The 16,830-nt window shown below is 44.4% G+C and overlaps 1 protein-coding gene across 1 annotated transcript in view; it reads right to left on the bottom strand.

Moving 5' to 3' along the window:
- Positions 1-16,830, bottom strand: part of ky (kyphoscoliosis peptidase) — a 621,482-nt gene that overhangs the window by 17,130 nt on the left and 587,522 nt on the right. Inside the window, exon 6 of the mRNA XM_073038996.1 lies at positions 7,375-7,563. Coding sequence (XP_072895097.1) covers positions 7,375-7,563 — 189 coding nt within the window. The remainder of the gene's footprint in view (positions 1-7,374; positions 7,564-16,830) is intronic.

Here is a 16,830-nt window from a genome sequence, read left to right on the forward strand (position 1 = left end):
CTTCAGAAAACCACGTGGCCATGGGGAGGATGTACATTTGCTTTCCCTCTGATATGATCCTACAAAGTACCACTTCCTTCTTCACACAGCAAGTCCTGAGACCTGGTGGCTGGTTCCCTTCAGCTTAGTGGCAAGTCTTCTGACCTAAAAATTCCTTCTCTCTAGCTCCTGTAGGATTCCAACTAGACTGTGTGGGACTTGCACTGTCCCATGGGCCAAAACCAGCTTGACTGCTCTTGAGGACTGGACTAGGTCTCCAGAAGGTCTCAGGTTTTGTCATGGTCCAGTCCATGAAGACCACGTTCCGGCTCACGGTCCGGTCCGTGGACTCCAGACTCCGGGTCTTCTGGCATTCCCTTGTCTCATTTGGGCTTAATCGTAGGCACCTGATTTGCATCTTGGGGCCGGGAATATAAGTGGCCCTGGGGTCAAGGCAGGTGGCTGGTTCATCTTGTCAGTATCCTGTCCTTGTCTCTGTGGGGTTCATCTCGTCAGTATCATGTCCTCACCTCCGTGGGGTAAGTCAGGCCATCCTTGCTATTATCCTAAGTCTGGACCATTCCCTTTCTTCCCTCTGAAGCCCTGCCTGCAAACTGTGTCTGGAGCCTTGCCTTCCCTCGCCTTGCCTCTGCCTGGAGCCTCGCCCCGCCTTGCCTCTGCCTGGAGCCACGCCCCACCTGGAACTGTCTGTCCGTGTCCACGCCTTTGCTAGGTAGGTCCGGCTGTTTTGCTGCTACCTAGTGTTGGGAACTGTCTCGTCGTGTTTAGCGTTCTGTGTAATGAGTCCCGGCCTTACATCCTGTACCCAAGGAGGGGTCCTGGCTCTGTTCTGCGTTCCTGTCTCTCCCTCGACTCTGTGTACTGCGTTCCTGTTCTCTCTCAACCTAGGTCCTGTGTTCTCGTCTTGTCGATGTGCCTCGCCCAGCCCAGGGTTACCTTGCCCAGCCCAGTGCTGGGATTCCCTTGTTCTGTCCAGGAGTCTCATGTCCAGGCCTGTGCCTCTCCTTGTCTTGTAGCTACGCCTTGTCCTCACTTGGTTCTGGAGTCCAAGCCCGAGTCAAGACACAGGTTCTGGGTTCTTGTCCAGTCTCTGGCTCAAGTCCAAGCCTAGGCTCTTAGTTCCCAGTTCCATGTCCTGGTTCCGCTATCCTTGTCCGGTCCTAGCCCAGGCCTGGAATCCTTGTCTCGTCTCGGGCCTGTGTCATGTCCAGCGTCCTTTCTTCCCCACTTTCCTTGCTTCCTTCTCAGGCCTAGCTCTGTTCCTGGTAGTTCAATGTATGTGTCTTGCTTTTGGGTCCACTCCCAACGCCCACCATATGACAGGTTTCCTCACACTGAAGTCTGCCCAGTTGTAGATCGTTGGTCACTAGAAAGTCTGGGTGTTGGAGCACCACACTGCAAACAAACCACTTACAATGAATGGACCAAGCAAAGATTCTCCCCTCTCTCCAGTCCATGGATGGTTTATGTTGAGACAGACAAGAGTATCCAGGATCAGGGGTATGAGTGGAGAGCCAATAATGTAGAAACTAATGTTGTCCACATGATCACCTAACCTCATCTGCAATTCCACAGTCTGGAATTTGCCTAGAACCTAGCTGTCAGTCATCCAAGACAGCTACAGGCAAGGACTGGCTCAACTCTCACAATGGTATGTCGAACTGAAGGACAGTTTCTAAAGCCAGAAAACTACTCACTGCCACAGAAAACCTTCACCTGCCTCAAGTTCTTACCCCAGTTGATCTCCACCTTCAGTATGGAACCAGAATTCGTGGGATTGGACTGTCTTAGCAGTTCCCCAGGTGGCTACAGCTTTGGACATTTGGCCCGCAGGTGACCTGCTTCCCCATAGTAAAAGCAGCAACCTTGACTCCAACACTGGGACATCTCATTCGCGGAGACTCCAGTGCCACTGGCCTGTGTGGGTTTGACTGGATTTTGTGCAGGTGATAGATGGGTCATGGAATGGTACTGCAATGCATAAGGACTAGGCTTGGACAGGCTTTCTTTGACCTCCTGAAGTGGTCCCACTTTCACTCTGCCAGACGATTATCAAGACAGATGGACTAGTTGATGAGAATTCTTAAGTTCTCTGCTGGCACTCCTGAGGCAAGAGGATCCTTCAGTTTGTCTCAGAGTCTGTGGCGGTATAGTGTGGCCAAGGCCTCCCCACTCCAGCCCCTCTTGTAGGCCAAGGTCTGAAATTTTGAACAAATCTTTGACCTAAGTTCACAGTGCACAGTTGCCCAGGCCAGGGCTCTTCCAGTCAGGAGAGAGATAATGAGGACCACTTTTCTGCGCTCTGAAGGGAACTGGGGTGGCTGAAGTTTAAATTCTAACAATCATTGAATGAGGAAGCTGCGGCAAGACCCCGGGTTACCGTCGAATCTCTCTGGGGCTGGAAGATATACTGGTTCTGGACCGGGACCGAATGGTTCTCCCAAGTGACTCTGGCTTCCTCCTTGCAAAAATTAACCAATATCTACCTGGAGGTCATGAATCTCCAGGCTCTGTCTGGAAATATCTTTGCTGCGGCTGCTTACATTGGATGATAAGTCTCTGATACCCGCTGGGTCACATTGGCTCAATCATACTGTGACGAGAGTCCTTGACAAGGACCCAAATGCTGGAGTCTCCGAGGCTGGGATTGAGACACGATCTAAAATGGGATTGAGAATCTGAACACAAAACAAGTGCTAGACAAATCACTAGTAGGTTCAACCTATGTTCAGGTGTTCCTTAAATCCCTCATTCCTGGCACCAAAACAGTTAATGGGAACATCCTAAGCCTTAAAGAGGCTGTGCAAGTTATCCATATGCAGAGAGTTAGAGCATTTAAATCTCGGAAGCTGGCGTGGTCAGAAGTATATCGTAACACACTTAATTTGCTTTCAGTTGGCTTCATTGCCAGGTCGTTGGGTGTATTAATAGATACTTGATTGGACATGGCATCAACGGTTATGGGGAGAAGGTCAGTGAGTGGGGCTGAGGAGGGGAAAATAAAGGATCAGCCATGATAGAACGGTGGAGCAGACTCGATGGGCCAAATGGCCTAATTCTACTCCTATGTCTTATGGTCTTATTGCAGGGACGTGGCTTGCAATTGATGGATGGATTTCCAATTAAGTTGTAGTTGTCTCAGCCAATCACACTCCTGCAATGCTGGTCCTTCTGTTTTTACCACTTACAAGCTTAATTTGCTTGTTGGTTGTTGTATTTCACTGATGCGAATGGCATTCCCACACGACTTAGCTTTTCTTCAGAATAAGCTCTGCAGGCCTAAGTGTAGTCTGGCCACACATTTTAATTCCACGTCCCATTCCCATTCTGATATGTCTATCCATGGCCTCCTCTACTGTCAAAATGAATCCAAACTCAGGTTGGAGGAACAACACCTTATATACCGGATGGGTAGCCTCCAACCTGATGGCATGAACATTGACTTCTCTAACTTCTGTTAATGCCCCTCCTCCCCTTCTTACCCCATCCCTGACATATTTAGTTGTTTGCCTGTTCTCCATCTCCCTCTGGTGCTCCCCACCCCCCCCCCCCCACTTTCTTTCTCCCGAGGCCTCCCGTCCCATGATCCTTTCCCTTCTCCAGCTCGGTATCACTTTCGCCAATCACCTTTCCAGCTCTTAGCTTCATCCCACCCCCTCCGGTCTTCTCCTATCATTTTGCATTTCCCCCTCCCCCCACTACTTTCAAATCTCTTACTATCTTTCCTTCTGTTAGTCCTGATGAAGGGTCTCGGCCCGAAACAGTGCTTCTCCCTATAGATGCTGCCTGGCCTGCTGTGTTCCACCAGCATTTTGTGTGTGTTGTTGTTTGAATTTCCAGCATCTGCAGATTTCCTCGTGTGTAGTCTAGTGTAGTTGTTTTATTTTCTCTCTGTGTTGTTTTTTATGTAGTTCAGTCTAGTTTTTGATGGAGGTTTACAAGTTTATGAGAGGCATAGAGAGTAGACAGACAGGATCATCTTTCCAGGGCTGAAATGTCTCATACAAGACATTAGGTAATACAACGTCTCATACAAGACATGCATTAGGTAAGGGGTAAGCTCAAAAGAGGTGTGAGGGGAGAGAGTGGTGGCTGCCTGAAATGCTCTGCCTGCACCCCCACCATCAAGGCCATTCTCTGACATTGGGAAGGCGATACAGAAGCCAGCAGGTTCAGGAACAGTTACTAACCTTCAACCATCAGGCTCCTGAATGTCACTCACCTCAGCACTGAACTATTCTGTAACCTATAAACTCACGTTCAAGGACTCTACAACTCATAAATCAGATTTATTAATTATTATTGTATTTGCACGAATTGTCTCTTTATGCACATTGGTTATTTGTCTTTGTTTCTGTGTTGTTCTTCATGTTTTTGATTGTTGTTTATTTATATCTACTGTGACTGAATTTCAGGGTGGTATATGGTGACATATATGTACTTCAATAATAAATTTACTTTGAACATTAGACAACTTTGACCTTCTAATATTTAACATTTCTACCTTGCTTATGCCTCTGATAATTTTACAAACTTCAATCAGTTCTCCTCTCAGCTCTGATGCTTCACAGATGAGTCTGTTAGATGTTTAAATATACAATACTCTCTCACTTTGAGACCACAGTGGTATACATAATGTGGATAATAAAAAAAACTCTCCCACATAATGGAGATGTTAGAAACCAAAGAGCATAAGTTTAATGTGAGGAGTTGGTGGGTCAAAGGAAAGTGGAGTAAACTTCATTCCCCATTGTGTTTGGTATGTGAATACACTGCCCAAGTAGGTGCCAGGGACAGGTACAATAATTTTAAATCATTTAAAAAAATATTTAGATGAGCTCTTGAATTTCCAGGGCATAGGAAGCTAAAGTCCAACTCCTGGTGAATGAGGTTCGTTTAAATTAATTTCAATATTGGTTGTGAGGTGATGAATTTTGGAAAGTCAAACTACTATGAATGGTAGGGAGTTGATGGAACAGATAGTACAAAAGTACAGTTCATTGAAAGCGTAGACATGGTGGTAAAATGGGATAATATGTTGCAGTTGTATAAGTTGTTGGAAAGGCCATACGTTGAGGACTGTGTGCAGTTATAGTCATCCTGGTGGAGGGAAGATGTGGTTAAAATGGAAAGAGTGCAGAAAAGATTCACAAAGATGTTGCCAGACCAGAGAGCTTCAGGTATAGGCAGGGTTGTGGCAGCCAAGGTCCATTCCCTGGAACATAGGAAATGAGTTATGACATTACTCATTATGAGTCGGGATTAAGGGTCAGCCCAAAATGTCAACTGTCGATGCTGCCTGGCCTGCTGAGATCCTCCAGCATTTTGTGTGTGCTGCGCTGACATATTGAGCTTTGCAAAGTCAGGGGAAGCAAAGAAAAATTGGGTGGAGGCAATCCGCCACCCCGGGTAATGGAGTCCAAAATTAAGGGGCATAGATTTAGTTTGGGGAGAGGAGGCTGCGATTTTAAAAAGATCTGATGAGCAATATATTCACACAGAGGATGGTGAGTATATGGAAAGAGCTGCCAAAGGAGGAGATTATGGCAGGAACAGAAGGATCATTTAAGAGGTACTTGTGTGGATCATGGTAGGGTGGAGTTTAGTGGATATGGGCCAAATGCAGGAAATTGGGAGTAGATGGGGGGTGGACATCATGGTAGGGAGGAATGGCCCATATCTGTGCTCTATTGGTCCATGACTCTAGGCATAGTCCACCCATAACACCCAGACCACACCCGGTAGACACAGGCCACACCCAGTGCGCACAGATCACACAGTACACACGGACCTCACACCCGTCACACACAGACCACACAGTATACAAGGACCACACAGTACACACGGATCACACCCTGTACACACGGACCACACCCAGATCACACCCAGTACACGGAGTTCACACCCGGGCCGCACCCAGCACACACGGAGTTCACCCAGTATACAAGGACCACACCCATTACACACAGATCACACTATACAAGGACCACACCCATTACACACAGACCACACCCAGTACACACAGATCACACTATACACAGACCACACCCAGTACACACAGACCACACCCAGTACACACAGATCACACTATACAAGGACCACACCCAGTACACACAGATCACACTATACAAGGACCACACCCAGTACACACAGACCACACCCAGTACACACAGATCACACTATACACAGACCACACCCATTACACACAGACCACACCCAGTACACACAGATCACACTATACACAGACCACACCCATTACACACAGACCACACCCAGTACACACAGACCACACCCAGTACACACAGATCACACTATACAAGGACCACACCCAGTACACACAGATCACACTATACAAGGACCACCCCCAGTACACACGGGCCACACCCCCAGTACGCACGGGCCACACCCCCAGTACGCACGGGCCACACCCCCAGTATGCACAGGCCAAACCCAGTACACACGGACCACACCCAGATCACACCCAGTACACACGGGCCACACCCATTACAAGGAGTTCACACCCAGTACACACGGGCCACACCCAGTATACGGACCACACCCATTACACGCGAGCCACACCCAGTATACGGACCACACCCATTACACACAGACCACACACAGTACACATCTAGTACACCCGGATCACACCCAGACCACACCCGGACCACACCCAGTACACACGGGCCACACCCAGTACACATCCAGTACACCCGGATCACACCCGGATCACACCCGGACCACACCCAGTACACACGGGCCACACCTGGACCACACCTGGACCACACCCAGTACACACAGATCACACAGTACACAGGGGCCACGCCCAGTACACAGGGGCCACACCCAGTAGACACGGACCACACACAGAACACACCTAGTACACGGAGTTCACACCCGGCACACACGGGCCGCACCCGGCACACACCCAGTACACACGGACTTCACACCCAGTACATCCAGATCACACCCAGTACATCCAGATCACACCCAGATCATACCCAGTACACACGGATCACACCCAGTACACACGGACCACACCCTGACAACTCCCAAAACACAAACCACAAACACCACACCCAGTAAACGGACCACACCCAGTAAACGGACCACACCCAGTAAACGGACCACACCCAGTACACACGGAACTCCCCCAGTACACACAGACCACATACAGTACGCACAAACCACACCCAGTACACACGGACCAGTAAATATACAGAAAGCTCCAAGTACACACAGACTTTTCAATACACCTCAGGTAAGACATGCAAACTACAAGTTAACTGGCCTAAAAGTTAATAAAGAACATGTTGTCATTGGTGTATGTTGTTCTTTCTGTCACTGCAGGGCTCATGAACGAGAAGCATGACTTACTTGCGGGTGAACTTGGTGCAGGTCTCATTAACGTGACCGGCTCCCCACGTGCTGTCCAGGAGGTGCCACTTCCCTTCCAGAAACACGGCATTCCATGCATGATCCGAATCCCCTTTGAACTTCTTCCCTATATCGTAGTCATAGCCTTTGGAATATCCGGAGATTTCAGTACACTCTACAGCTGCAATGCTAATTCGTGTACATTTGGTCAGAAACCACTTCCAGGTACATTTGTGATAATCAGCTGCAATCTCTTTCAAACTTTAATGGTCACGATCTTACAGTGCATGCATCGTACTGGTGAAGGAGCAACAACCAAATACAGTGACTGTAGCCTTGGGGGACATCCATGTTCTCATAAACTCCAGCTACCATCTCTTCTGCAGCCAAAAGCAGAGAACACAACACGGAGCAGGAATAGGCCACAACTTGTTGAGCCTGCCTGATATTAACCATTAGCATGACTGATCTGTCCCAGACTTCACCAACCCCTCTTTTGCCTTCTTTTCCAGTACTGACGAAGGGTCTCAACCCCGAAAGTTGACTGGTTATTCCTTTCAATAGAGGTGGTCTGAGCTGCTGCAGTTTGGGTGTGTTGCTTTGGATTTCTGCATCTGCAGAACAACTTGTGTTTATCATTTGCTTCTACTCTGTGCCAGTTTATAACGGACCACATCATTCAAACATTATCTACCACCACTTTAAATATCCCCAATGATTGAACATCAAAATCCAGAGATTCACTATAATTTGTGAGATCCTTACCCCCATTGAATGAATCTCATAATCCCAAAGAATCACTATTATCTGTGAGACCCTAAACCTCACTGATCGATCATCATAATCCAAAGATTCACTATTATCTGTGAGACCCTAACCCCCACTGATCGAAACTCATAATCCCAAAGATTCACTATTATCTGTGAGATCCTAACCCCAACTGATTGAACCTCATAATCCCAAGGATTCACTATTATCTGTGAGGCCCTAAAACCCACTGATCGAACCTCATAATTCCAAGGAATCACTATTATCTGTGAGACCCTAAACCCCACTGATCGAACCTCATAATCCAAAGATTCACTATTATCTGTGAGACGCTAAACCCCACTGATCGAACCTCATAATCCCAAAGATTCACTATTATCTGTGAGGCCCTAAACCCCACTGATCGAACCTCATAATCCCAAGGATTCACTATTATCTGTGAGGCCCTAAAACCCACTGATCGAACCTCATAATTCCAAAGAATCACTATTATCTGTGAGACCCTAAACCCCACTGATCGAACCTCATAAACCAAAGATTCACTATTATCTGTGAGACCCTAAACCCCACTGATCGAACCTCATAATCCCAAGGATTCACTATTATCTGTGAGGCCCTAAACCCCACTGATCGAACCTCATAATTCCAAAGATTGTTATCTGTGAGACCCTAACCCCAGTGATTGAACCTCATAATCCAAAGATTCACTATTATCTGTGAGACCATAAACCAAACTGATAGAACCTCATAATCCCAAAGAAACAGTATTATCGGTCAGATCCTAACCCCACTGATCGAACCTCATAATCCCAAGGATTCACTATTATCTGTGAGACCCTAAACCCCACTGATCGAACCTCATAATCCCAGAGATTCACTATTATCTGTGAGACTTTAAATCCCACTGATCGAACCGCAAAATCCCAAGGATTCACTATTATCTGTGAGACTTTAAATCCCACTGATCGAACCGCAAAATCCCAAGGATTCACTATTATCTGTGAGACTTTAAATCCCACTGATCGAACCTCATAATCCCAAGGATTCACTATTATCTGTGAGACCCTAACCACAACTGATCGAACCTCATAATCCCAAAGATTCACTGTTAACTGTGAGACCCTAACCCCCACTGATTGAACCTCATAATCCCAGAGATTCACTATTAACAGTGAGACCCTAAACCCCACTGATCGAACCTCATAATCCCAGAGATTCACTATTATCTGTGAGACTTTAAATCCCACTGATCGAACCTCAAAATCCCAAGGATTCACTAGTATCTGTGAGACACTAAACCCCACTGATCGAACCTCATAATTCCAAAGAATCACTATTATCTGTGAGACCCTAACCCCAACTGATTGAACCTCATAATCCCAAAGATTCACTATTATCTGTGAGACCCCAAACCTCCCTCATCGTACCTCATAATCCAAAGATTCACTATTATCTGTGACACTAAACCCCACTGATCAAACCTCATAATCCCAAAGATTCACTGTTAACTGTGAGACCCTAACCCCCACTGATTGAACCTCATAATCCCAGAGATTCACTATTAACAGTGAGACCCTAAACCCCACTGATCGAACCTCATAATCCCAGAGATTCACTGTTAACTGTGAGACCCTAATCCCCACTGATTGAACCTCATAATCCCAGAGATTCACTATTAACAGTGAGACCCTAAACCCCACTGATCGAACCTCATAATCCCAGAGATTCACTATTATCTGTGAGACTTTAAATCCCACTGATCGAACCTCAAAATCCCAAGGATTCACTATTATCTGTGAGACACTAAACCCCACTGATCGAACCTCATAATTCCAAAGAATCACTATTATATGTGAGACCCTAACCCCAACTGATTGAACCTCATAATCCCAGAGATTCACTATTATCTGTGAGACCCCAAACCTCCCTCATCGTACCTCATAATCCAAAGATTCACTATTATCTGTGAGGCCATAAAACCCACTGATCGAACCTCATAATCCCAAGGATTCACTATTATCTGTGAGGCCCTAAACCCCACTGATCGAACCTCATAATTCCAAAGATTGTTATCTGTGAGACCCTAACCCCAGTGATTGAACCTCATAATCCAAAGATTCACTATTATCTGTGAGACCATAAACCAAACTGATAGAACCTCATAATCCCAAAGAAACAGTATTATCGGTCAGATCCTAACCCCAATGATCGAGCCTCAAAATCCCAAAGATTCATTAATATCTGTGAGATCCTAATCCCCACTGATCGAACCTCATAATCCCAAGGATTCACTATTATCTGTGAGACCCTAAACCCCACTGATCGAACCTCATAATCCCAGAGATTCACTATTATCTGTGAGACTTTAAATCCCACTGATCGAACCGCAAAATCCCAAGGATTCACTATTATCTGTGAGACTTTAAATCCCACTGATCGAACCGCAAAATCCCAAGGATTCACTATTATCTGTGAGACCATAAACCAAACTGATAGAACCTCATAATCCCAAAGAAACAGTATTATCGGTGAGATCCTAACCCCAATGATCGAACCTCAAAATCCCAAGGATTCACTATTATCTGTGAGACCCTAACCACAACTGATCGAACCTCATAATCCCAAAGATTCACTGTTAACTGTGAGACCCTAACCCCCACTGATTGAACATAATCCCAGAGATTCACTATTAACAGTGAGACCCTAAACCCCACTGATCGAACCTCATAATCCCAGAGATTCACTATTATCTGTGAGACTTTAAATCCCACTGATCGAACCTCAAAATCCCAAGGATTCACTATTATCTGTGAGACACTAAACCCCACTGATCGAACCTCATAATTCCAAAGAATCACTATTATCTGTGAGACCCTAACCCCAACTGATTGAACCTCATAATCCCAGAGATTCACTATTATCTGTGAGACCCCAAACCTACCTCATCGTACCTCATAATACAAAGATTCACTATTATCTGTGACACTAAACCCCACAATTCAAACCTCATAATCCAAAGATTCACAAATATCTGTGACACTAAACCCCACTGATCAAACCTCATAACCCCAAAGATTCACTATTATCTGTGAGACCCTAACCCCACTGATTGAACCTCATAATCCCAGAGATTCACTATTATCTGTGAGACCCTAAACCTCACTGATCGAACCTCATAATCCAAAGATTCACTATTATCTGTGAGACCCTAAACCCCACTGATCGAACCTCATAATCCAAAGATTCACTATTATCTATGAGACCCTAAACCCCAATGATCGAACTTCATAATCCCAAGGATTCACTATTATCTGTGAGGCCCTAAACCCCACTGATCGAATCTCATAATTCCAAAGATTCACTGTTATCTGTGAGACCATAAACCCAACTGATAGAACCTCATAATACCAAAGAAACAGTATTATCGGTGAGATCCTAACCCCAATGATCGAGCCTCATAATCCCAAAGATTCATTAATATCTGTGAGATCCAAATCCCCACTGATCAAACCTCATAATCCCAAAGAATCACTATTATCTGTGAGACTCTAACCCCACTGATTGAACCTCATAATCTAAAGATTCACTATTATCTGTGAGACCCTAAACCCCACTGATCGAACCTCATAATCCCAAAGATTCACTATTATCTGTGAGGCCCTAAACCCCACTGATAGAACCTCATAAATCCAAAGATTCACTGTTATCTGTGAGACCCTAACCCCACTGATTTAACCTCATAATCCAAAGATTCACTATTATCTGTGAGACCATAAACCCAACTGATAGAACCTCACAATCCCAAAGAAACAGTATTATCGGTGAGATCCTAACCCCAATGATCGAGCCTCATAATCCCAAAGATTCATTAATATCTGTGAGATCCTAATCCCCACTGATCGAACCTCAAAATCCCAAGGATTCACTATTATCTGTGAGACCCTAAACCCCACTGATCGAACCTCATAATTCCCAAGAATCACTATTATCTCTGAGACCCTAAACCCCACTAATCGAACCTCATAATCACAAAGAATCACTATTATCTGTGAGACCCTAACCACAACTGATCGAAACTCATAATCCCAAAGATTCACTGTTAACTGTGAGACCCTAACCCCACTGATTGAACCTCATAATCCCAGAGATTCACTATTATCTGTGAGACCTTAAACCCCACTGATCGAACCTCATAATCCCAAGGATTCACTATTATCTGTGAGACCCTAAACCCCACTGATCGAACCTCATAATTCCAAAGAATCACTATTATCTGTGAGTCCCAATACCCCACTGATCAAACCTCATAATCCCAAAGAATCACTATTATTTGTGAGACCCTAACCCCAACTGATTGAACCTCATAATCCCAGAGATTCACTATTATCTGTGAGACCCCAAACCTCCCTCATCGTACCTCATAATCCAAAGATTCACTATTATTTGTGACACTAAACCCCACTGATCAAACCTCATAACCCCAAAGATTCACTAATATCTGTGAGATCCTAAACCCCACTGATCGAACCTCATAATCCAAAGATTCACTAATATCTGTGACACTAAACGCACTGATCAAACCTCATAACCCCAAAGATTCACTATTATCTGTGAGACCCTAACCCCACTGATTGAACCTCATAATCCCAGAGATTCACTACTATCTGTGAGACCCTAAACCCCACTGATCGAACCTCATAATCCAAAGATTCACTATTATCTGTGAGACCCTAAACCCCACTGATCGAACCTCATAATCCCAAGGATTCACTATTATCTGTGAGGCCCTAAACCCCACTGATCGAACCTCATAATTCCAAAGATTCACTGTTATCTGTGAGAACCTAACCCCACTGATTGAACCTCATAATCCAAAGATTCACTATTATCGGTGAGACCATAAACCCAACTGTTAGAACCTCATAATCCCAAAGAAACAGTATTATCGGTGAGATCCTAACCCCAATGATCGAGCCTCATAATCCCAAAGATTCATTAATATCTGTGAGATCCAAATCCCCACTGATCAAACCTCATAATCCCAAAGAATCACTATTATCTGTGAGACTCTAACCCCACTGATTGAACCTCATAATCTAAAGATTCACTATTATCTGTGAGACCCTAAACCCCACTGATCGAACCTAATAATCCCAAAGATTCACTATTATCTGTGAGGCCCTAAACCCCACTGATAGAACCTCATAAATCCAAAGATTCACTGTTATCTGTGAGACCCTAACCCCACTGATTTAACCTCATAATCCAAAGATTCACTATTATCTGTGAGACCATAAACCCAACTGATAGAACCTCACAATCCCAAAGAAACAGTATTATCGGTGAGATCCTAACCCCAATGATCGAGCCTCATAATCCCAAAGATTCATTAATATCTGTGAGATCCTAATCCCCACTGATCGAACCTCAAAATCCCAAGGATTCACTATTATCTGTGAGACCCTAAACCCCACTGATCGAACCTCATAATTCCCAAGAATCACTATTATCTCTGAGACCCTAAACCCCACTAATCGAACCTCATAATCACAAAGAATCACTATTATCTGTGAGACCCTAACCACAACTGATCGAAACTCATAATCCCAAAGATTCACTGTTAACTGTGAGACCCTAACCCCACTGATTGAACCTCATAATCCCAGAGATTCACTATTATCTGTGAGACCTTAAACCCCACTGATCGAACCTCATAATCCCAAGGATTCACTATTATCTGTGAGACCCTAAACCCCACTGATCGAACCTCATAATCCAAAGATCACTATTATCTGTGAGACCCTAAACCCCACTGATCGAACCTCATAATCCAAAGATTCACTATTATTTGTGACACTAAACCCCACTGATCAAACCTCATAACCCCAAAGATTCACTAATATCTGTGAGATCCTAAACCCCATTGATCGAACCTCATAATCCAAAGATTCACTAATATCTGTGACACTAAACCCACTGATCAAACCTCATAACCCCAAAGATTCACTATTATCTGTGAGACCCTAACCCCACTGATTGAACCTCATAATCCCAGAGATTCACTACTATCTGTGAAACCCTAAACCTCACTGATCGAACCTCATAATCCAAAGATCACTATTATCTGTGAGACCCTAAACCCCACTGATCGAACCTCATAATCCAAAGATTCACTATTATCTGTGAGACCCTAAACCCCACTGATCGAACCTCATAATCCCAAGGATTCACTATTATCTGTGAGACCCTAAACCCCACTGATCGAACCTCATAATCCCAGAGATTCACTATTATCTGTGAGACTTTAAATCCCACTGATCGAACCGCAAAATCCCAAGGATTCACTATTATCTGTGAGACTTTAAATCCCACTGATCGAACCGCAAAATCCCAAGGATTCACTATTATCTGTGAGACTTTAAATCCCACTGATCGAACCTCATAATCCCAAGGATTCACTATTATCTGTGAGACCCTAACCACAACTGATCGAACCTCATAATCCCAAAGATTCACTGTTAACTGTGAGACCCTAACCCCCACTGATTGAACCTCATAATCCCAGAGATTCACTATTAACAGTGAGACCCTAAACCCCACTGATCGAACCTCATAATCCCAGAGATTCACTATTATCTGTGAGACTTTAAATCCCACTGATCGAACCTCAAAATCCCAAGGATTCACTAGTATCTGTGAGACACTAAACCCCACTGATCGAACCTCATAATTCCAAAGAATCACTATTATCTGTGAGACCCTAACCCCAACTGATTGAACCTCATAATCCCAGAGATTCACTATTATCTGTGAGACCCCAAACCTCCCTCATCGTACCTCATAATCCAAAGATTCACTATTATCTGTGACACTAAACCCCACTGATCAAACCTCATAATCCCAAAGATTCACTGTTAACTGTGAGACCCTAACCCCCACTGATTGAACCTCATAATCCCAGAGATTCACTATTAACAGTGAGACCCTAAACCCCACTGATCGAACCTCATAATCCCAGAGATTCACTGTTAACTGTGAGACCCTAATCCCCACTGATTGAACCTCATAATCCCAGAGATTCACTATTAACAGTGAGACCCTAAACCCCACTGATCGAACCTCATAATCCCAGAGATTCACTATTATCTGTGAGACTTTAAATCCCACTGATCGAACCTCAAAATCCCAAGGATTCACTATTATCTGTGAGACACTAAACCCCACTGATCGAACCTCATAATTCCAAAGAATCACTATTATATGTGAGACCCTAACCCCAACTGATTGAACCTCATAATCCCAGAGATTCACTATTATCTGTGAGACCCCAAACCTCCCTCATCGTACCTCATAATCCAAAGATTCACTATTATCTGTGAGGCCATAAAACCCACTGATCGAACCTCATAATCCCAAGGATTCACTATTATCTGTGAGGCCCTAAACCCCACTGATCGAACCTCATAATTCCAAAGATTGTTATCTGTGAGACCCTAACCCCAGTGATTGAACCTCATAATCCAAAGATTCACTATTATCTGTGAGACCATAAACCAAACTGATAGAACCTCATAATCCCAAAGAAACAGTATTATCGGTCAGATCCTAACCCCAATGATCGAGCCTCAAAATCCCAAAGATTCATTAATATCTGTGAGATCCTAATCCCCACTGATCGAACCTCATAATCCCAAGGATTCACTATTATCTGTGAGACCCTAAACCCCACTGATCGAACCTCATAATCCCAGAGATTCACTATTATCTGTGAGACTTTAAATCCCACTGATCGAACCGCAAAATCCCAAGGATTCACTATTATCTGTGAGACTTTAAATCCCACTGATCGAACCGCAAAATCCCAAGGATTCACTATTATCTGTGAGACCATAAACCAAACTGATAGAACCTCATAATCCCAAAGAAACAGTATTATCGGTGAGATCCTAACCCCAATGATTTAACCTCATAATCCAAAGATTCACTATTATCTGTGAGACCATAAACCCAACTGATAGAACCTCACAATCCCAAAGAAACAGTATTATCGGTGAGATCCTAACCCCAATGATCGAGCCTCATAATCCCAAAGATTCATTAATATCTGTGAGATCCTAATCCCCACTGATCGAACCTCAAAATCCCAAGGATTCACTATTATCTGTGAGACCCTAAACCCCACTGATCGAACCTCATAATTCCCAAGAATCACTATTATCTCTGAGACCCTAAACCCCACTAATCGAACCTCATAATCACAAAGAATCACTATTATCTGTGAGACCCTAACCACAACTGATCGAAACTCATAATCCCAAAGATTCACTGTTAACTGTGAGACCCTAACCCCACTGATTGAACCTCATAATCCCAGAGATTCACTATTATCTGTGAGACCTTAAACCCCACTGATCGAACCTCATAATCCCAAGGATTCACTATTATCTGTGAGACCCTAAACCCCACTGATCGAACCTCATAATCCAAAGATCACTATTATCTGTGAGACCCTAAACCCCACTGATCGAACCTCATAATCCAAAGATTCACTATTATTTGTGACACTAAACCCCACTGATCAAACCTCATAACCCCAAAGATTCACTAATATCTGTGAGATCCTAAACCCCATTGATCGAACCTCATAATCCAAAGATTCACTAATATCTGTGACACTAAACCCACTGA

The sequence above is a fragment of the Hemitrygon akajei genome, chromosome 3 (assembly GCF_048418815.1).
Source record: "Hemitrygon akajei chromosome 3, sHemAka1.3, whole genome shotgun sequence".
Classification (NCBI taxonomy): Eukaryota; Metazoa; Chordata; class Chondrichthyes; order Myliobatiformes; family Dasyatidae; genus Hemitrygon; species Hemitrygon akajei.